Source organism: Rhinolophus ferrumequinum, chromosome 20 (assembly GCF_004115265.2).
Source record: "Rhinolophus ferrumequinum isolate MPI-CBG mRhiFer1 chromosome 20, mRhiFer1_v1.p, whole genome shotgun sequence".
Lineage (NCBI taxonomy): Eukaryota > Metazoa > Chordata > Mammalia > Chiroptera > Rhinolophidae > Rhinolophus > Rhinolophus ferrumequinum.
The window spans coordinates 24,348,289-24,371,756 of NC_046303.1; the positions used below are offsets into that span (position 1 = coordinate 24,348,289).

Here is a 23,468-nt window from a genome sequence, read left to right on the forward strand (position 1 = left end):
TCGCACATCTGTTGATTTTTTTTTCATGTTGCCCACATTTGCACCTTTTTTTTAATGTTGACTGAATCACTTAATTGTAGAGGAGCCTTCATTTTAATGTAAATCTTACAATATTACATGAGTGAATGTATGAAAATAGCTTGGAACAGTTTAAATTGGGCAGATTTCTGCTTTGATCATAATGTGCCTTTTCAGCATTAAAATAAACTTGCAACATATGCTGAAAAACATGTGTAATAAGTAAGTGCCTCTTGCATGATGACTTATCTAGAAAAAATAAATCATCATTTAATAGAATTTAAGATTTATAAAATACTTCTAACAACTAACAATGTAATGATATGATTAGGATCTTATAATGACAAATAAGTACCTGGCTATTTCTGATTTAAAAAAAAAAAGAATTTGGGGGGCGGCTCGGTGGCTCAGGCAGTCCACGAGAGCTGTGAACGTCCAACTAATGACCAGTGACCGACTGCCTCAGCTGGGTGGAGCGCAAGGCTCATAATACCAGCATGGGCCAGGAAGCTGCGCCCTATGATTAGACTGAGAAACAATGGCTTAAAAAAAAAAACCCAAGAGGATAGGAGGGATGGGGGAAAAAAATAAAACAATTTTTAAATTTTAAAATTCTATGAGATTGTAATTAGTTTTGGAAATATTTGAAAACAAAGCTTTTAGTGGACAGCTATATAACACTTTACTATATTGTTACACTTATTTATGTTATTGAAAAGATATCAACAAATATGGCAAATTGATTTCAATCTTTAGAGCAGTCAGTGAAAATAATGAAGTTATCAATATCCTTGAATCATGATGAGATTGAGAAGAATTAATAATGACAAAGAAGTTTCCAATAAAAATATGACTAGATAACAACAGCTTTGCCTTTGAAATTCACCTTGATCAGATATTATTAATTAATAATAGTTGTCTAAATAATCTTTCCATCAGTATCATTGAGATGCAGGGAAGAATTGTGATATAATGAGCATAACTCTAGACACTCCTTGTATAACTGTGGGCACGTAATTTATCTGCTCTGACTTCTTTTCCCCACCTGTAAAATTGTATCAGTAAAGAATGCTTTTGGTTGCAAGTTAAAAAAGGAAGAAAAAAATCCACCTAACAATGGCTTAAGCATAGTTCCTAAGTACTATGGTTATATTAAATCATGAAAAAAACTATGGAAAAACTAAATAAAGAAGCCAAATAAATGTAATAAATAATTACTACATAAAAGATCATCCATCAATGTTTACCTTTAATCAAAAGGAATATATTTGTCACTTCTAGAAAATTTCTCTCAAATCACGAGCCATTTTGTTTTTTCCAGCTAATACTCATCGTAAAACAAATTCAAAGGTGAGTCTATCTTTCTTTCAGAGACACTTATATAAGACTGTGAGGCAAGCTTCAAGTGTACTTAATACAGTACACTATTACTAATTCAACATATGCTTATCGATTGTCTGTTCTGTGCCAGGTGGTGCATTTGGGAAATCTAAAAACAAAACAACAAACTCCAAAGCAACACAGTATATGTTTCTCACCCTTAAAAGATTTATGTTAATTTGAAAATAGTGTTTGCATCTGTAGATTTCTCCAAGCTGTCCTCTGGGTAGAGTTTCAGAGAACTCTCTGAGAATGTCCCCCAGAGTTCTTATCAGCATATCCTAAACCAAACTCCCCCATGTCCTCTTCCCCATTTGCTTTTCCTCTACTTTTTCTTATCTGGGTTGGTGGCATTGGCACTGGCTTTTCTCATAAGCCTGACCCTGGACATCACAGTGCTTCTAACACACCCTACCTTCCAGGTAATGATAACTATCAGTTCTACCTCCTAAGCAATTCTTTCTTTCAAGTACTTGGGCACAGCATTATTTTAACTCCTTGTCATTTCTCACTAGGATTATTTCTGTGTTTCTCTAATTGATCACCCTGCTTCTTAACTCATTTCCTTACAATCCATCTTCCACACGACTCCCAACATGTTCTTTCTAAAATGTAATCTAATCACTTCTCTACTTAGCTTAGAAATTCTAACGAGCTCCCAGTCCACTACAGGGAAATCCAAACTGCCAAGCAAGGTTTATAGGACCCTTCATGACTGAGTCTCGTTACCTCATTTCTCACAACTCTTGCCCTTGCTATTTATAATGCAGAAAAATCGGGGTTTTACTAATTCACTGAACATGCCATGTGATTTTAAACATTATTGTATTTACATTACGCTTTTCTCATCCTGGAAAACCTTTACTCAACCCAACATTAGAAAACTGAAGTTTACCTTCAATATCATCAGTTACAGAAAGACTTTCCCTAAACTTCTCCCATGCCAACTTTTCCCACTCCCAGCCACCATTCACAGAGTTAAACACTCTCCATTTTTGGCAACATAAGCTTTGTATGTGTATCTATTGTAGCATTAATTAAACTATACTACATTTCTTTTACCTGTCAGTTCTCTTAAGGATACTAACCTCTTTGAGGTTAGGAACTGTAACTTCGTTCACATCCATCTCAGTCACCTTTCACAGTACCTGGCATATATAGTTGTACCCCTCCATATCTGAGGGCTTCATATCCATGGATTCAACCAAGCATGGATAAGAAATATTCAAAAAATAAAATACCAGAAAATTGATCCCTAAGCAATACAGTATGGCAACTATATACATTGTATTAGGTATTCAAAGTAATCTAGAGGTGATTTAAAGTATACAGGGTATGTGTGCAGGTTATATGCAAATACTATGCCATTTTATATAAGGGACTTGGGCATCCATAAATTTTGTTATCCAAGGGGGTCCTGGAACCAGTGCCCACTGGATACTGTGGGACAACTGAATTGGTCTACTGAGCATCTATTTGGTGCTCAATGTAACTTTGTGGTATGAAATAAATGGGTAAATGAACAAATGAATGTTAAGTAGTATTATGAAACAATAAGTATGACATAGCAAGATGAATAGAGAGATCAAATTTAAACTAGGAAAACAAAAATTCTAGCCAAATTTCTAATCAAGATATAACAAAATGAGATAATTAGAACTTCATAACAGGTATGTCAAAACCGGGACTACTTTTGTCAATAGTGTAGGGGACAAATCCGAGTTGGACTAAAATGTTGATAATAATTATACTCAACAGCAAAGAGCTCTCATATGCTCCGTTAGGCCATGAGATGACCAAAATGCAAAGTGTTATGTGTCATTTTTTAACCGCTGGGTCTTGCACTCTGGGGGCCACCTATGTGAATCTTTGATTCTATGATTGTCGCCTCACAGGGTAGGTTCTGTGTCAAAGGAATCATAAAGATACTGTGTTTTTATAAAAGTTAGTGGTGGGTTTGTGCGTAAAAGAAAGCATTGCAGAAAAGATGTTATTAAACTAAGCCTGAAAGGACTAACAGAGTTTAAATAGGAAAGGAGGAAAAAGCTTCCAAATTATTGGGTAACATAGTAATGGCAATGAGGCCTAATTAGGGAACAGAAAATAGTAGTTTAGACAAAGTGTAAAAATTTACATAGAGGAATATTGGAAATAGAATTAAGATTATAGATAGCTGAATGTCAAGAGTCTTACTCATTAATCAATACAAATCAGTTAAAGGTGTCAGTGAAGGAGAATGACACCACCAAAGTATAATGAGGACAATGAATCTGGCAGTAGTAAGAACCGCAAGTCATGCCACTCAGGTGTCATTTCCTCACAAGTAAAAGAAACCCAATTCAACTGGCGAAACAAAACTAGACCATTTTTATTTTTCTATATTTAAATCTTAAATGATTTTAAAATATACAAAATGGATATATTGCTTATATACTTGAAAGATCCATGACTAGCTTCAGGAATAGCCGAATACACAGGCTCAAACCATGTAGTAACCAGAATGGCTTCTCCTGTGCAATAGCAAGTCGCCCTTCAGGCGTTCCAGATTTAAGTCCAGTTCTGAACCTACAGTGACAGGTAAATTTCTCCTTTCTCTTAATGATTACATTAAGTGACTGTTTATGTGTTGCTGACCATTGTATACTCAGCACCTAGCCTGACAACTGATACATATGATATTAATATTTTTCTTTAATTTTTGTTTCGACACTTTTTTTTTATTTCTGAGAGAATAATCAACACGGGGTCAATAACAAATATCTTGTTTTGTGATACTGCTCTCCAGAAATCTAAGACATTGTACATTTTGTCATCTCTACTACTTGTATTTCCAAAATCATTAAGTAATAATAGTAAACTAATTATACTAATTTAATAGCCTAATAAATAGCTTCATTGCAGTGGACTGCCACCAGCCCTGTTATACTGCAGTTTTGTTCTGTTATCAACTCAATCCCACTGAACTTCTGGTTCTACTGTGCCTTGTGCCTACTGTAGAACACCTGGGCATCGTCTCTTCATCCTTATTCCTTGTGGAAATAAGACCATGCTGGGTCATAGTTCCGTCTTCAGGTTCACAGTGAGCCTAGTGCTGTCCAAAGAAGCCTGCAGAGTGCTGGCCTAGTTGCTGTATCTCCCTTTTATTCCACGGTGCAAATGCTCTTTGCTTCATTCTATGGAAACTGAGGTTTGGCGGACTGACATAGTTGCTGCAGGTAATAAAATCTTGGGTCTCTGACTCCAGAGATTCATGTCTTCTGCCAGCCTCCCCAAAACTGTATAAGGCTAACATGGTGGCTTTCAAAACAGGTGAAATCTCAGATGCTTCACTTCTTGACAACAATGTACCTTTCTGTAATCGTCTCTTCTCACCTAGGTTCTCCCAAAACCCCTGCTTTCTGATTCTGTCTCACTACTCTTTCTCTGGCTTCAAAATTATTTTTTCCTTTAATTAATAATCCATGCAGGACAGATTTTTTTCTTTTACTTGTAACTCAAATTAGCATTCCTTTATAAATCTGTTTAGTTCCAAATACTCATTTTAATCCTTTGTTGAGGAAAAAGAAAAGAACTGAATAGATGTGGGGTACAACTCTAAGACTCTACAGAATAATTCAATTCTTTGACCTATCCTCACACACTTCAATCTCAAAGGTATTAATTTATCAGTATGTTTCTCAAATAGCAGTTGTATAGCTGAGATGCACAAAGGATATATAGGGACCAAAATGAGTCCCTCGCCTCATTTTCCGTGGGCACATTGGTCTATTTCACACCTGATAACCTTAGTTAGGTGGCCTATATCAGAGAGAAGTGATTTCATTTGTAGCATTTGTTCTATAATACCCCCTTTTCACTGGATGATATGTTCCTGGGAACGTGTCAAACAAACCACTAGAAGGTATTTTTTGAAATGCATTATCTCTGTTATACAACTGCTATTGGAGAAATAGACCTCTGTAATAATATTTTTCCAATGAAATTGATATTCATTCTGCATTTTTACCTAAGAGGAAAAAAAATAATAATAGAAATGCTTTGTTCAGAAGCTTTAAACTATCTGGTAACAGTGGCGATCAGTCCAAATACATTAAAATTCTATTTTCCTTTACAAGTGTTTGCTGCAGATGACCCCCACTGATCTTAAATATATTTCTGTATCTGTAACTGAATAGAGGTTTTCCGTACAGCATGTTCTAATGGCACCCTGGCCTTTAGCCAACAAGGCACTGAATAAGGCTATTTTTAAAATACAGAAACTGGGAACAGCTGCAGCAATCAAATTTGATAAAAACAGAGAGGAACTTTGCTTTTTTTTTTACGGTTTGTCCAAGTTTAGACTTCTTTCAAAGAACTGCTTTTGTTCTGTTGTATGAAGGGCTACAAGACCAATACAGTGAAGCCCTTTTAAACAAATAAGTTTTAAAAGAATACGACTAAATAGAATAATTTTTCTTTGTACCAGGAGTATCGATGCGAAAGTATTTTAAACTATTTTTAAAAATAGTTTATCTCTTCTAAGTGGAGGTAAGAGAAGAATGAGTTATATTAGTAAAATTTATACTATAAAAGAGGTTTTGTCTTCCCCCACCCCCAAAGCAACTTCTTGAAAGGGGCGATAAAGTCCTTAGTTTCTCGGTGTTGGAAACCTGAAAGTTTGCATTCGAACTTCTCTTATGTTCTCAAATGTTGTTAGGGATGATGGAACTTTGAATGTTCCATTTCTACATTTCACATTACTATTAGTTATGAATGTTTCTGCATTTTCTAAAAGCTGGAATAATATCAGTGCAGTTCTTTTATAGAGATTAAATGACATGCTTTTTAAAATGTACAGGAAAACTTTTTCACAGAGATCTTTTGTATTTATCTGAATCCCTCAATATGTCTATATACAAGGCCTTATTCTTTATTTTTTAAAAAATTCAAGCTCTTTGGAAACTTGTCACTGCATGATTAATAAGTGTCCTGAAGTGAAGAGACCCTGAAAATCTCCTATACTTAGTAGGTTGCAAGTTCTCTCTTCTAAGTGATTGCATGTGTTGCATGGATTTCTCTGCTAACTTTGTAATTGACATGACAAAGTATATTGTATTTCTTATATTTACAAATGGGATTAATTTAAAATCCTATCCAAATAAAACCACTTATGTCAACATTAATTCAATTTAGTAATCCAAAATGTAACATAATCCTTTTTCTGTAGTCATAAAGTCATAAAATTATGTTACTGCAGAAAAAGGAAAAAAGGGAGGATATGTACAAAATAGAAGAATTCAGGTATATTGTAAGCTGTACTAACTTGTTAACAGGTAGCCTATCAGGTATGATGGCCATCTGTCTACAATGTATAATAAGCGGAAGAAAAAGAAAACAACAAATTAAGCAGAGTCTTCTTTGCCTTGAGTAATTTTTCTCCTAAAGTCATTGATGATTCAGAAAACACTCATTTTTAAAGGGTGAGGTGGTGATCATGTTCAGTGTGTTGTTTAGTGCTTGAGACAATGACAGATCCTCTCAGTTCTGTTCTCATATCCTGGTCTCCATTGACATGGGGGTCCTCGGTCCGACATTACAGCAAAACTACTTAAATGCACACACGGTTCTGACCAGAAACGTTGGCATTCCTGTTGTATAACGCCTTGAACTCAGCAGGTTTTCAAGGGTTCTCTGGCAGGAAGCCAGATTTCAGGATATAATCCTATATTTTACCGATATCAAAAAAGTTCTAAATGACGGTTACAGGATTTAATTCTGTTTGGGCATGTAACCTCTTTTCTGAAGACATGCTGCCAGGAGAGTAAGATTGACTTCTGACCAGGAGGGTTTTTATGCAAATGGTCTGTGAAAGCACAATAACCCCAGGGTAATTAACAATCTTCTAGTTTTTTGGTAGGAGTACAATATTTGTGTTACCAGGATAAACTGGGTATAAAAACTAGATCGGTTATACAGGGAAATTTTTAGTGTAAATCACTGTTCTTCATCATTATGTTGTCCTTATTTTAATTTTCAGCATAACTTTATAAATGAGTTTAAACGCATTACCATGGTTTTTGTGTTGTTCTTTTAATTTTATTGTTTTTCACAAGTGTTTTTCATATTTCATTGAAACTAAAATAAGAGGACAATAAAACATGCCTTTATATTCTATATTATATTTCAAGAAACTAATTGATTTTCACAATGCTTCTGGAAATTGAATGTAAAAACTATATAGTCATATGTAAAGTAATACGACACTGCCCGCTAATAAACTGGATTTTAATTTCGTTTTCTTTTTTTGTTTGTTTTTCTTGTCAGAACTTTTTTAATTATTCGGAGAATAAGGGTGGGTGATCTCTTTGGTAACTTCACCCCTTTAGCAAGCATCAGTGTTAGGGTGCAGGATGCCCCTCTAGAAGCTATTCCAAATTTGCTGACATCAGCCATCCTTTATGAACACTTGCTTTGTTTAGTGATGGAGTTGATGTGAGGAGACAAGTGAAGTAACTTGCTTTATGGAAGAGGGCAGGAGAGGCCTGGTGCTGTGAAAACGTTCCTACACAATTTAATGGCTCATTCACACAGAAAAGGAGCCACCGACTTTAGTCCCTCCACAAAGCTTTATGAGAACAAACTGACTTAAGAATCCAAAAGCAGCAATGTTGAGATTCACTGCTAGCTTGGACTTGTATGCTCTCTACTTTCATCTACTTAATACGCATTGTCAGTTTCAGGAATAGATTGCTGTGGGAATTCCTTACGCTAGTTCTCAATGGGCCTTGTGAATGAAACGCTCATGATTTCTTATATGTCCTGGGATGAAGATCACTTTTCAAATATACCTTCAAATAACAAAGTGAGCTGAAGGCCCTGAACCACTTTGGTCACAATAAGGGAGAGTGCTGACAGTATGTCACACTGTGATTTCTGGTCTTTACTTTTTTTTTGAATTCTTTTAGGGAAGTTCAGAATTTTAGAATGAAAATACAGTCCTAGTCAGCTTTAGCTGCTTGTTTTCAAAAACCAGATGGCTCTAAAGGAGATGATCAAATCCATTCTTTAAAAGTCATTTTTAAAGGCAGGCTTGTGATTACATTTTATATATATATAGTTTCTGTATATATACCTTAACCCCCCCCTTTTTTTTTTACATTTCAACAGGAAATGGGATATTTCACACTGCTAGATTTTCCAGATAACTCTAGTTAATCTATTTACATACGAGATTCTAACCTTTTTAGTTTTTACATTTTAACCATTTTGGATGGAAACCATTCCAAAAAGTATTTTGCATTTCTTAGCCTTCCTATAGAGATTCGTCAGTCTAACTCATTTGTGACCTCAGTACTTATTGTAAATGAGAGTTTTATACTGTATTTTCATTTGGTGATAACATCTGAAACTATTTAGTGGTACGATTACTAGTGGTACCATTTCAAGGTCCTATATACCTGTATTTCTTTGTCGATTTTTTTGTCCTTCCATTACGAATAACATTCAATTGATTAGGTTTTATTGTTGTCCATATATACCGTTGCATGGAATTTGGAGTCAAGCATACCTACTTGGAAAACCAGATTTTTCAACTATATAAGAAAATTTGGACAAGTAACATATTTTTTTCATCAATAAAATGAGGAGATATACAAGCCTCAAATGATTTTTATGAGTCTTACATGGAAAAATACCTGTAAGTCCCTGAACAGAGAGCTGCCCATAGAAGGCATACAGTATGTGTGTGTGTGTGTGTGTGTGTGTATGTGTGTATTTATATGTATATTTGTACATATATTTATATCCTTCCCAATTTCTTTATAGACATAATTAGGTACTACGTTCCCTGAGATGCTAAAAGTCTGCTTTAATGTTTGTATACTTGTACTGTGAAACACAGAGTTCACATTAGTAATTTTTGCTTTAGCTCTCTCCACCCCCTTTTCTAATTTGCATTTTTTTAATTTATGGAGATCCAGGAAAACAGCTATTTATTCTTGTGAGAAGTCATCTAAGTTAAGAATCAAGGGGTAAGAGATGGACATGTTAAAAAAGGATCCTCAAAGCACTTACTTTGGTGGATGTATTTTATACATACCTTGGCATTTTAAAAGTTTATTCTGGATCCTCAGGTATGGTTCCAATAGTTGCTAGATAAATGAACCATCACTGGTAGACATAAAATATACCCACACTCAGAAGGTACAACTCTACTCCATAGCTAGTCTGGTCTCACCCTGGCCAAATAAGGACTTACCTGATGGTGATATAATTAGCAATTTATGGTGATCTGATTACAAAATGTCTATTCTGAGTCAATGAGTGTACCCCAGGACATGGCCTCACACAATGTTGCAACATGTTTCTGGACACCATGCAAAAGGAGTATACCCGGCACTGCCCCCTTCCTCTCATTTCAGTATACACTATATTCTATGAAACACCGAAATGCTGCAACCCACGTTCAGTCTGTGTTTGTAATGCATCCTCTTCTGTTCCCTCACATATGGCAGTCTGAAACAATTACATAATGAGACATATTAACAGGGCATAACTGTCAAAAATGATGAAACTAAGCTATGAATAAATATTACCCACTTATTAGCTGTGCTGCTCCTATGCTCACGAATCTGTACTGTGGGGACAGAGCCCCAAAAAGCAGTTTCCAGGCTCTCGGCCTCACATAGAAAGGTGCTGGCTCAGGTAGTAAATGGCCATCGACTGTGATCAAATGGCCAGCAGCTGTGGCTAGTTGGCCGTCAGCTGTAACCAGTGAGCCATTAGCCATGAATATAACTGCCGTGGCTAGGCTAGTAGCAAAAAGAAAAAGGGGGAGCTAGCAGGAAGATGGTGGCTGAGTCTGCAAGCAGCACAGTGGGTTGAGAATTGTGTTGCTCCTGCTTCCTGTGTCTCCAACCCAGCTGCCAGTGAGAGTATAGTGGTGTGACTCCCCTATCTATGGCTCCGTGGGTGTTCCTTTTTGGCCTAGCCATATCCTGCGTTCTTATGTGGGGAGTGGGACCAGAGACCCCGCCTGCCGCCCCGCAGGACACCCCGCATGACATGTACTTTACCCCTAACTTTCAGATTTTTACATTCATAGCCCCTGGTTACCTGTGTAACAGAGTAATGCAGCACTAACAAATTTCAGGAAATGATTTACAAAGTCAAAGGCAAATTAAACTCTAAAGTAGGGTTTCTTACCATTTTTGTGTTATAGTCATTTTTGCAAGTCTGGTGAAATCTTCAGACTCCTCTCAGAGCAACGTTTCAAAATTCATAAAAAACTATTGAGAGGCTAACAATGGAAACAAATTATATTGAAATACTGTTAAAATTTTGATTTAGCAATATATGTCCTTCTTTATTAATAAATTCACTTGAAAATCTAACAGGATCAATAAGTATTAAGATTTAAAAGTAATAATTAATACAAATAGCATTATGAAACACTGCAACAATATAATGTCAAATATGTGATATTTGTGAGTGACAAATCACAGGTATTTTTACACAACTACGGTTTCTCACCTAAATTTATACTTTTAAAAAGTGCTTAACTTCAATTACATGTTAGTGAAAATAAAGTTGTATTTTTCTGCATTCAGCATCACTGACCTTGTGTTGAGACTCTTGCTCTAACATGACCCTATTTGGGTTAATTCATTGTTTCTTCCTTCTGAAGCACCTCTTCTAGACTTTTTATTTTAAATATGAAAATATTAAATTTGGTGGACTCTCTTGCCTTGTTACCCCCATGGATCCATTTGGAAAGACATATTATCTCTTTCAGAAATGTAGTGTTTCCCCTGAATAAAAGCAACATTTTCCTCAGGATAGGCAAACACTTCCAAATATCAGGATGTCGGGATTTCTTAATAGTTGGCAGGTGACTTTCACAGATGGAGCTGACTCTCACCTGGATCTCCAGGTCCGGATGCAACTTGTGCCTTCCTATCTATGACTCCACTTCTTTTCCTCACGCTCAAGAAAGGCAAACCGGATGCAATGACCTAGTGTAACGTTGAACATTAAACTGCTCTAGTTTCTTTTGTAATAAAGTTATTTGGAAACTTGGGTATTTTGTGATTAATAACAAATTGATTGTGAGAAAACTCACAGTACACCAGTGTGGTGAGACTCCATGGTTGAGAACAGCTGTTCTACACAGAGATCCAGACGCTGAGGAATGAGTGCTCAGACATTATCTCTTTCAGGCCACCGTGATGCCATTTAACAGTTATAGTGTCCGTGCTAAAGTGAAAACCACAGTGACCTGAAAGAGGTAATATTTCTCTTAAGGAGAGATTGGCACTTTTTCTCTAAAGGTCAAATAGTCAATATTTTAGGCTTTGTGGGTGGGCTATGTGGTCTCTGTTTCCACTACTCCGCTATTGTAATATGAGAGGAGACATAGACAAAACCTAAATGGATGAACACTGAAATTTGAATTTTATATAATCTTTAAAATGTCACGATATAGTATTCTTTTTTATTTATTTTTCCATTTTGTAAACATGTGAACACCATTTTTATCTCACAAGCCATACAATAACAAGCGGTGGCCCAGATTAAGTCTATGGATTGTAGTTTGCTACTCCTACTCTTAAGTATGAGATCAATAGCCAGGTAGCAAACCAATTAAGTAGGTTCATCTGGTTGGTTATGACATCCCAAGGGGGCCTGCACTTAAAATAAATTTTAGCTAGAATGTGAAGTTTGAGAAAGTCTTTGATATTTTTAGGTGATGCCACATATAGAAACAGAGTTCAAAGTTTTATAGATAGAAACTAGCTTTGTCTAAAATCAATCAGGACCTTGATCTCAAAGACAATATGAAAGAAACATTAGTTGTAAACAGATATTGCAGACTGTTATATCAAAAATGTGCCAGTTTTATGGAGCAAAAAAAATATAGCACAAATTTAGAGTTTCTTTATTTCTTTTTTTTCTGAACACATAATTTGAAGGCATATGGTATTTATTTACCTTTACCAGAGTTAGTAAATATTCCACTCTTTCTATATAGTTCTTTGGGTTAGCAAGAATATGAAAGTTTAAAAGCCTGGGTATTCTAAATGCATAAGAAATATCTTCACTACTGATTATTAATGATAGAATTGAGTTGCAGGGCATTTTTTCCAGGAGAAAAACAAAGACAAATAAAAAGGCAGGAAGAAAAAAAAATAGATGGAGAATGGTAGAGACTAGCAATATGGTGTGGGTATAGACAATCCCTGTGATTCATGGAAAAGTTAGGACTCACAGATTAACTCTGTGGTGAGAAAGTATTTAATTTCTTGTAGAACAGTTCATATCAACTGGATCATTACAAAAATTGGTATAAAATTTCACCTATTTAAGAATCAGGAAGTGCAAAATATATAATACTAAATATGAACTTCAACCTTGTTGTTGTTTTATAAATACCACAAGACACACATCTGGGATTTTAGTGCTTGCCACAGTGTAGTTTTCTGGTTGACATATATCTAAGAAATGCGTGTATTAACACCCAGGCTATAGAGCCAAGCAAATTTTAGTGCCGGCTACAGCTGAAAGAATATGTTTCCATTCCTTGTCCATCTGTTCTTGGCAACATAAATTTAAACTAGAAACACAGAATAAGTTTCATGAGAAATAAGTCTAAATAGGGTTTAGAACAGCAAGGTGAGTGTTCTAACTTGTTATGACTTGTTAACATTTGATTTTGTAGCTAGAAGATTGTGTTTACTTGGAAAAATTTTACGCTGCCACCATAGCTTAAAGTTTAAAAAAATATTATTATTTTTTTTTTTGTCAGTTCACTTACAAAAATACAGTGGCTGGGTCACACTTTCTATTAAAGGACTTTCTAAGGGCTTATCTTAAATTTGCCAGTGATCATGAGCCTAACAAACTTTGGGATTTCAAAGTGCTATTTGCCACACACTTGAACTACACTGAAAATGTATTATCTACATCACTGAACTCCAGACAACAATGGATTTATTAGCTGAGAATGAAGGATTTCTGTACAAAATGGAAACCATACAAAACATATTTGCTTGTTTTTCTTCAAGTAGAACCTCACCTATGATCAGCAATTACATGATTGCTTACATGATTACCTTGTTTAATCATCATACCTTCCCACTCTATGCCACAACCTCCAGGATTTTCTGCTACTAAAACAATATTAAACTACTTATTTACATTTGAAAATTCATGAGAACGTTAAAATAGAAAGGACCATATGTGTGCGCTGAGAGTTTTGCCTTCAAATTAAGGGTCCAGGTACTCTGAGCTCAGTAGGTCAGTGGGTGGGCTATGTGTCAGCGTTAGGTTGTAGGGGATTTGACTGATGTGACTGCAACCTTTGCTTTCTGGCTGAGTGAAAACCTTCAGGTTGGGAAGGGACCTTGAAGCTCACACAGTGCAACCACTCCTTCTCTGTAAGAAATGTTTCTATCATTTTTCAAAGTCTCTCTTTTTGATATGGCTGATGTATCAAATATAGCATAGTTTGTGGTTATGCATCAGAGTGGTTGTGTTTAAGTTTTGTCACTGTCACTTCCTAAGTATGTAAATATAAATAAATTCATTAACTTCTTTAATTTTCAGCTTTTCTGTCTACAAATGGGAATCATCATATTTGTCTTAATATGGTTTTTAAAGGGAGCAACTGAGATGATATGTAGGAAGTGATTAGTCCACTGACAGGCACTCAGTAAATACTCAACAAGCAATGCCTATTATTATTAGCCTCTTTCTACTGTCCTTTGTTAAAAAAAATAAGTAATGATTGTACTGTGATAATTATCTAGTCTATGCCAAATAGTATTTTGATAGCAGATTCCTTATCATCAGAAAAACATTTCAAGAAATTAATATTGCGTCTTGAATTTTTGCATGAAGTTACTCTGGACAAGCCACTCAGTGATTTAGAGACTCTGTCTTCATATCTCTAAAATGAGAAACTTTAATTCATTAACTCTTAGGTCTTTTATTCAAGTAATGTAACAAAATCATGCTTGACAGCATATCCTCATACTTTATTTATAGTGCTGAAATGTCTATTTGCTGCCAAATGTCTGATGTGGGATATATAAATGTTCCATATATACATGTGGAATAACATTAAGTTTGTTGATGTTAAAAACTACTGGTATATTTTTTGGCATTATTTGGCTCAGAATCTTTTGTTTTAGAATAAGCTGACAGCAAATCTTTTCCCACAGCACCTCAAGGTTTAGTTAAACTGAGAGTTTCATAAGTAGGCCATCTTTTCATTCCTTTCAGCATCCAAGAAAGAGAAGCTTTTATGAAGTAGCCTTTGTTTTTTCACCTCCATGATATCTAAAGACATTAAATTGTACACATATGCATATGTACTATAACTTACAATGCTTTCTTTCTTTCTTTCTTTTTTTTTTTCTTTCAGATCTGAGTGATCAGCTGCTGGAGGTGGTTGGCTTAGAAGGAGCCATGGAGATGGGGCAAATATACACAGGCCTGAAAAGTGCTGGGAGGCGGCTAGCTCAATGCTCCTCTGTGGTCATCAGGTAACTCTTTATGATTGACAAAGGGAGTTGACATGGCATCACTACAAACTAATTAAAAGTATGCAGGACTATGATAACATTTATCTTATCTGTGCATCAAATTATCAATGATTAATACTGATACCTTTCAAAGTAATGCAGATTTTACAAAGTTTTGCTTAGCTACTACCTATCAGGTTCATCAGAATTAGATTTTCTCCAACTGCACATAAGCCCAAGCTGAAGACCACATTACTGACTGCCCTCCAGCCCCCATCAGAGAGCTGGGCATAGGCCCTGGCAAGCCTGATCCTGCTTGGCCCCAGGGAGATGGGTCTCACTTTCTCACCAGAGCCCCCAGGGTACCCAGCCAACAAACCAAGAAAACACCGTTTCTGAGATATTCGGTCCACAAATACCCTCTCTCAGCATTTAGTCAGGGCACATTTATTTCCACTTGGTTTTCCCAGGAAGGTTTAGTCCTTTGAGGACCTATGTACAAGGATAGGGGATAGATATACATTGATGTTCCTTGCTTTTGGTGAGCTTTGGGGGGATACTATCCCAAGAGATGTGAATAGTTCATAGTAATAATTATATTCGGCATTCTATAGTCCATGTGACATTTCATGTGAGTCTTGCAACCATTTTGTGGATTAATAGTTATTTTAGTTTTAAACAGAGACAGACACTGTGCCTAAGAAAGGTCATGTGATTTGTCCACATTCATCCTCCCAACATGTGATACTCTTAGATAGAACTGGGTGGTTCAAACTCCCACTCCACTGCTTTTCTAACCCACGTCTATCACCTTGACGTCTCATACACTATGAGATGGCAGGGCTGTGGGAGATAACGGTTAATGGGTGGTATACATTTAACCAACAAGGAGTTTCAGGGGAAGGCAGAGTGTGAGGCCTCTGCTATGCTGAAGGGCTTTTAAGATCCTCTGCTGGGCCACCTGGATGCACATGGGGCTTTTCCTAAGGGCAAGACACTCATTTGGGTGAACTATTGCCCCTGCTGAATAAGTAGTTCTAGGCTGTGTCTCAGGCAAAGAAGGACAGGCTCTATGGTATCTCTCATGTGCACTTGGATGGCCACAGAGAGGATGACTCTCTGCTGGAAGACAAGTGCCTTTCAAGACCTAGAGCATTCCCCAGAAAAGGCTCATGTCCATGTCTCCCACTACCTCCTCCATGTTTTCCACCTACATTCAGTTTTCCGCCATTAAATACTATGGTCACTGCAGGATTTTGTAGAGGTCCCATTGTCAGGTTGAGGAAGTTCCCTTCAGTTTCTAGTGAGCCTGGACTTTTGTTGAATTTTGCCAAATATTTTTTCTGTATCTATTGATAGGATCATGTGGTTTTAGTTCTTTGAAACCATTTGTTTAGTTCAAACAAATGGTTGTTTGATTCTTTTGAATGTCAAACCAGCCTTGCATTTCTGGGATATGCCCCACTTGGCTGTGGTGCTGCATTTAAAGAATACACTAGTGAATTTGATTTGTTATATTCTGTTATAGATGTTTATGTCTATGTTCATGAGGGATTCTGTCCTGCAGTTGTTTATTTTGTTTTGATCTGTTTTTGTTGTTGTTGTTTTTCTGACTTTGTTTACTTTTAGTATTAGTTTCTCTGACCTCATTAATAAAAAGCATCTCCTTCTCCAAACCAAAAAAATTAGATTCTCTCTTATTAAGACAAATGATACAATTCTAACATACAGATTTTATCCCCTCTCGTCTGGTTCACACTCAATTTAGTTTACTGAAGCCTCAGAGTATCTGCTGGGCAAGTTACCCAATGAAAACACTGTTGAAGCATTGTTAAATTTGTTCATGATGCACTAAAGTGCATCAGTGTTTCTATATTAAATAATGAATTATTGTGAATTAAGTGTTTATATGTATTAAATTTGAACCTTGTCAAGAAACACTTTCCCATAATTTTACCTTAAAAAAAAACAACAAAAGAAAAGGTGTATTTGACCCTAAGGTGCAAAAATGGATTATAGCACAGATATAATTGCTTTTTATTTATCTAAAAATATTATACTGGAAAGTCTGAGACACCAAACACCTTTTTTCCAGGTTTGTGATTTGTAACGTGGGTTTACATGAAAGCAAGGAGCCTCTTTTGGCTGTAAGAAAATTGATTTTTATCATTAAACATGAACCCTACATTTTTCATTTGGCATCAGAATTTTTGTTTATATTACCACATTTACCAGGAAGCTCTTAACATTCCTGTGACCGAGGTCCCTTTTAGGGTATTTATTCATTAATAATTAAGAGTTGAAGTCCTTTTCAGAAAAGATAATTTTAGAGCCCAGCTATTACCATATTTGCATTTCCTGTTCCTATCATCTTATATCTTACATATAGTCTGTTGTGTTATATTTAAAATGAAATATTTTCTTCCAGGACTAACAAGTCTCTGCCAATGCAGATTGATGGGGAACCATGGATGCAGACCCCATGCACAGTGAGTACAGAGGACTTGAAATGCTATGTCAGTTTAATTTTCGCTTCCCAGATATCATATGCTCCTATAATTAATTAATCACATACTCATATCACTAAATAATCATAATATCTAAGCTTTGGACCTATCATTATGTTTGCTTGTTTGTTATTTATGTGGCAGAGCCATTGCTTTCAGGAGCTAGGCATTATATGCCCTTGGCAATGATTTGGCTTTGGAATGTTTGTTTTAGCTTAAGTGTAACCTTTAAATACTATAGAGTGATTATAAACTCTGGAACTGAACAAAATTGATAGTTTCTCTTAACCTTTCTTGTACTTATTTCAGAACACCTTATGAGAAAAATTATTTATGGTACCGTCAGATACAAGTCTCCCTGAATTTATTACCCATCTGTTCTTTTGCCTCCATTTGGGGATTTGAGGGCTTCCTTCTCTATAGAAAAACTCCTCTTATAATTATTTTCTCCATAATGAGATATTATTTAAGTCAGACCTTTATACTCCCCAAATTTATTTTTCCATTTGTACAGTGAATATTTTATTATACTTCAAAAACATGCTAGACACTGCTCTTGGCACTACAAATAGAAGTATAATTCTTAATATAGCTCATGATCAATAATGGAGCCCTGAAATAGCAGAACAGTGAATACACCATGGTCAATAATATAACGGTCTTCAAGCAACTTACATTTTGATAATAGGAGTTTAAATAAATATGTAAATAGTAAATATAACTGCAGGTTACAAGAATCATAAAAAAATAAGGCAAAACAATGAAGAGGAACGGGGTGGGATATGGCGGGTATTACTGTAGATAAGTGGATCTGGGAGGCCTCTTTGAAAGAAGAGTCAAAAACTCAGTGTGTTAAAGAAACAGTAAGGAGGATGGTGTGATCGAAGTTTCTAGAGGTAGGTAGGGGGAAAGTGGTAAGAGATAAAATAGAAAAAATGGGCTCAGATCATGTATGTATAGTGATGGTGGAGACTTAGCATCTGCTTCTAAGTATAATAGGAAGCTATTGAAGGCTTTAGGCATCATCTGATTTACACGTTTAAAGTTCACCTTGGCTGCTATATGGAAAATGGATTATACTGACTAGCAGGTAGCTGGGAGACAGGATCTATCAGACTAGGTTGGGCTTGGGAAGGATAGTGGCAGGGAAATGGATGGATCTGAGCTATATACTGGAGCTGGAACAAAAAGAATTTGCTAATGAGTTCCCTTGGGATGGGGGATGGGGGATGAGAGAAAGAGACAATCAATGTTAGCTCTTACTTGTGACTGATGGTGCCATTTACTGTGTAGTTAAGATTGGGTGGGAAACTGGTTAGGGAGTGACAGGGGAGGTCTTAATCTTAAAGTATAATCATTGTGCTAAGTGCTGGTGTAACATGTATTTTTTTCATTGAGGTATAATTGGCATGCTGCATGATATTAGTATTTATGAAATATTTACACAAACTCTACATAATGGTTATCACCAATTTTCAGATGGAGGAAACTGAGGCTGTGGAAGGTGAAATAATTTACTCAAGATCATATATGTAGCAGATATGGAACTCAAACCTACGACTATTTGATTAAAGCCCACTAGTTTAAACAACTTTAGCTACGTTTTCCAAACAGCACAGCTTAGCATATAAGAGGAAAGTTTTAATTATGCCATTCCAGTGATTTTACTTCAAAGCGGTTGGCTCAGTCTTTGTGTATAGCATATACGTATGACTTTTTGTTTATTCCTGGTATAGTCCTTTTAGCTACTCAAATCCCAAGTTTGTAAAATCCATTAATTCTATAATAATAATGTAAAACAAACTGGTCTAAAAATTACTTTAGACTGGCTACTTCTTAATGCCAGTTTTGTTATCTCTGTATGTGCTTCAAAATACACTTTACAATTTTTCCTGTTCCTCTCTTTACCAGCATGTATACAATTGCATCTTGTCTATTATTGTTCACTCTCCCAATGACACCTCGAGGTTCACATTTATACGTTTATGGAAGTTAAAGGTGTTGTTGTTGTTGTTGTTGAGTGGTGGTAGTGATGATGGTATTTAAGATTATGGTGCTGGGGACAACAGTGGTCATGATCCTGATGGTGAAAATAGTGGTGAATTTGTGTTTATGGTGATGATGGTTGTGATGGTGGTGATGGCAATAATGGTTGTCATGATGAACTAGTGGAGGTATTATCAGTGATGAGAGCTATGGTAGTTACAGTGCTGGTGGTGATGGTGGTTGTGATGGTTGTAATGGCGGTGATAGTAGCACTATTCTTGTCTTTTATAAAAGATCACTTTTCATCAGCCTGGGTCACAAGAAAATAAAGGCAATGAAACCAAACATCTTCCATTAGTACTTTATATTCTTTCGCATTCTTCTCAGGGGAAGGTGAATTTAGTTTCTGTGCTAAATCAGGAAGGATTAATGGCAATAATAATATCTAACATTTATTAAGCTTTTAGTCTGTGCCATGTACAGTTGAGACACTTGACCTGTATTGAGACATTTAATTCTCACCAAAAAACCCTGTAATTACTTTCATTTTATGGATAAAATTGAGGCAGGCAAAGATTAAATAACTTGCCTAATTCCACACAGATAATAAGTTGCAGAGTAGAAACTGAAATGTAGGTGTCTTAGCTCTACTGTTTGCACTCTTCATGGCTATCCCTGACTGTAGATCTCAACCTGAAAAGGCCCCTGGCCATACTTGTGACAGGATGAGTGTGGCCTTAGGTAAATCACTTATTGCCTTTCTCCAGCATTTAAAAGTATACATCTATTAAAATCTAATGCTTTAGAGTAATTTTAGCTTATTTCACACAAGACTTCTAATGATATTATACATTTATTGTTTTGTTTCAATTAGTAATTGGACTTTCATTTCACCTATTAAATGTCATGATCTATACAATTGTTAAATTAATAATACATTTTATATAACTCATATTTAATTTGCTCTCCGTGTAAACTCTCTTATTCATTTAAAACATTTATTACTGTCTATAGTGGGCCAAGAACTGTACTAGACTATGGCTTATTATTGTTATTTCACATTTTGGCATACTCTACTTTTCCTAGAACCACATGGAGTTCTGAACTTTAAATTTCACTTAAACTGAAGAGAATGTTTAGTATTCATAGCATTGGTATGGTTTCACTAAAAAGTGCTCTTTGCTTCAATTGAATAACAAAATGTTTTTCTTACAGAACATAAGAATTGGTAGAATGTTAAAATTCTTTGCCGAATTTAAATATCCATAAGCTGATCTTCAATTTATGCAGGAATTGCTCTAGATATAATTTTAGAGCACAGCAGAAGTTTTGCTTTTCTTTAAGTGGAATATATAAAATGGAAAGGCAGGTGATAAGTGGGTCTTGATTTTTACATCAATTAGTACTTTTAAAAAATCAAAGTAATAATAAGTTTTGGAAATAGATGGCAGTGATGTTTGCACAACAGTGTGAATGTACTCAATGCTGTTGAACTGCATACTTAAAAATAACTAAAATGGTAAATTTTGATACATATATTTTACCACAATAAAAAAATAAGATAATCTTTATTTACAAATTTGACCAATCCTGAGTTCAAATATAAGGAAAAGCAAAAACCAAAGAGCTTAAAATTAACTCTTCGAATATATACTTTGTAGTTAGTTTTATGACCTTTTAAATTACCTCACACTAAAGTAGTTAACAGATGTTTATTAAGTACTCTTGTGTTTACAGTTTTGTAATAGTTATTGAGTTAACAAATAATGGATTATTTAACTATGAGCCATCTTAATAAGCATATCAAACTAAAAAGACAATTCTAGAAAACTTCATATTGAAATAGTTCACAAAGAGCCTTTCTTAGTTCACAAAGAGCCTGCTTTCCCCTCTCTATCTTCTTTCTCCCCAATCCTTCCTCCTGAGGATGTCAAACATACTGACTCTCTTTTCAATATGTTCCTATCAGAGGGAGAAAAAAACAGCAACTTCAGGAGGACAGAGAGGGAAAACAGTAAGATACAGGAGATCATAGACTAGGTCAGATTTTATTTTGTATCTGCACACACAGCCCTCCCACACCTAATTATTACAAGCGATGGGTGCCCAGTAAAGTTTTGTTAAGCGAGAAGTGACCATACTGAACCCTAAATTCAATATAATCAATGTGAACTCATCATCTGCTTCTCTCCTTCTCCTTCCTAGCCACCCAATACTGACTTCTTGTTATATTCCAAAACTTCTGCTCCTCCCGTTACAATTTTGAGTTAGTTACCATTATGCATGCAGTGTTTTCTAAGCTAGAGATCTGAGAGTCATCCTATACTTCTTCATACCCTCAAATTCAATTGCCATGCCCGCCTAATGATATGACATATTTCTGAAATATTTTCCTTTCTTTCCATACCTACTACCACTGTCTTAGATTTGGCCATTTTATTTCTCTCTCATTCCCAACAATAAGAACAGCAATCTTTCCTGATCACCATATTTTCTATTTAAATCCATCCTTCACTTTTCTACCATAATGATCACTATAAAACATTAATCTCACCATAACATTCTTCTACTTAAAATGATTTAATTATTTTATATCTGATAAAATACGAGGTGTGATTAAACAATACAGTGAATGTTTAAATTTTAAAAAAATATTACAGTAAAAGATGCATTGCCATTAATCCCCCTCAAAATATTCCAACTCACTTTAAATACACTTATCCCATTATTCTTACCACTTTCTGAAGGAGTTCTGAAAGTCCTCTTTCATGAGTGTCTTTACTTCATCCTCCATCACGATAATGCTCTGTGTCACACATCACTTCTGGTACAGAAATTTCTATCAAATAAAAATATTATGGTGTGTCCTCATCCATCTTATTCACTGGATCTGGCACCACGTGACTTTTGGCTCTTCCCCAAAGTCAAAATGACCCTGAATGGTAAATGTTTTGAATCAATTCAGGACATCAAAGTAGCCACAATAGTGCAACTAAAGACACTCACAAAAGAGGACTTCCAGAACTGCTTCAAAAAGTGGCAAGAATGATGGGATAACTGTGTTCAAAGTGAGGAAAAGTATTTTGAGGGATTAATGGCAATGTGTCTTTTACTGTAATATGTATTTTTTTAATGTAAACATTCACTGTATTTTTTGATCACACCTCATATAATTTGAATCAGGCTTTCTGTTTCACCAATATCATTTCTTCATTTTTCATCTCTTCATACACTTCCCTCTTATCCAAATAAACTTATCTTTTTCTTTAGTTGAGTAACACAACTCATCTTTTGAGACTTATTTCATACTGCCCCTTCTCCATAAAGCTTTTTCTGGATGTTGCCATTTTCTCCATTCCTCCATATCATCCCTGACCTCAACTAATCCAAAAGATCAGCCTCAGTGCTTCGTAGCTTTATGTGATTATATTACATTGAAATTAACAGCTTATTGGGGTCCAACATGGTGGTGGAGGAAGACCCTGAACTCACCTCCTCCCACAGACACACAAGCTATATATCTACAGATAGAGCAATTCCTGCTGAAGAATTACTGATTGAACAACTTCTGCAAAACAAATGAGAGAGTGACCACATAGAGAAGGATAGGAAATGTGGTAACCAAGGGAACATTACTCTGAAAAGGCAACCTGCTGTAGGGTGGGATATCATTGGGCCTGTGACAGATTCACCTTCCCTGGGGCACAGTGATAAAACAACAATTTAAAGGTCATCTAGACTATACACAAAAAAATCAATTTACCAACCAAAAGTCACCTGCCAAACAGGTGGGGAACTGCAAGAACTCACAAGGATCTGCTGGAACTCTGCAGGATCAGAGGTGCCAGGTAGCACCATTGTTAACATTCCCCCTCCACCTAGGTAACACAGGTGAGAGCTCAATCCAGGCACTCTAGCAAGCCTGCAAAGCTGCCACAGGGAACTCCTGGATACCTCACCCCGCAACTACTCCAGACATGGCAAGCCAGTCTGTCAAGGTGTCCCATCCAGAGTCACATGGGCCCACTTCATCTCTAGCCAGCTTGCCAAAGCCACTAACACACACATTTATACA

The 23,468-nt window shown here is 35.8% G+C and overlaps 1 protein-coding gene across 7 annotated transcripts in view; it reads left to right on the forward strand.

Annotated features, from left to right (window-relative positions):
• DGKB (diacylglycerol kinase beta) overlaps positions 1 to 23,468 on the forward strand; it is a 698,162-nt gene that overhangs the window by 646,629 nt on the left and 28,065 nt on the right. For all 7 annotated transcript variants that reach the window (XM_033088916.1, XM_033088914.1, XM_033088918.1 and 4 more), the window contains 2 exons: positions 14,801 to 14,921; positions 17,329 to 17,389. In XM_033088916.1, coding sequence (XP_032944807.1) covers positions 14,801 to 14,921; positions 17,329 to 17,389 — 182 coding nt within the window. The remainder of the gene's footprint in view (positions 1 to 14,800; positions 14,922 to 17,328; positions 17,390 to 23,468) is intronic.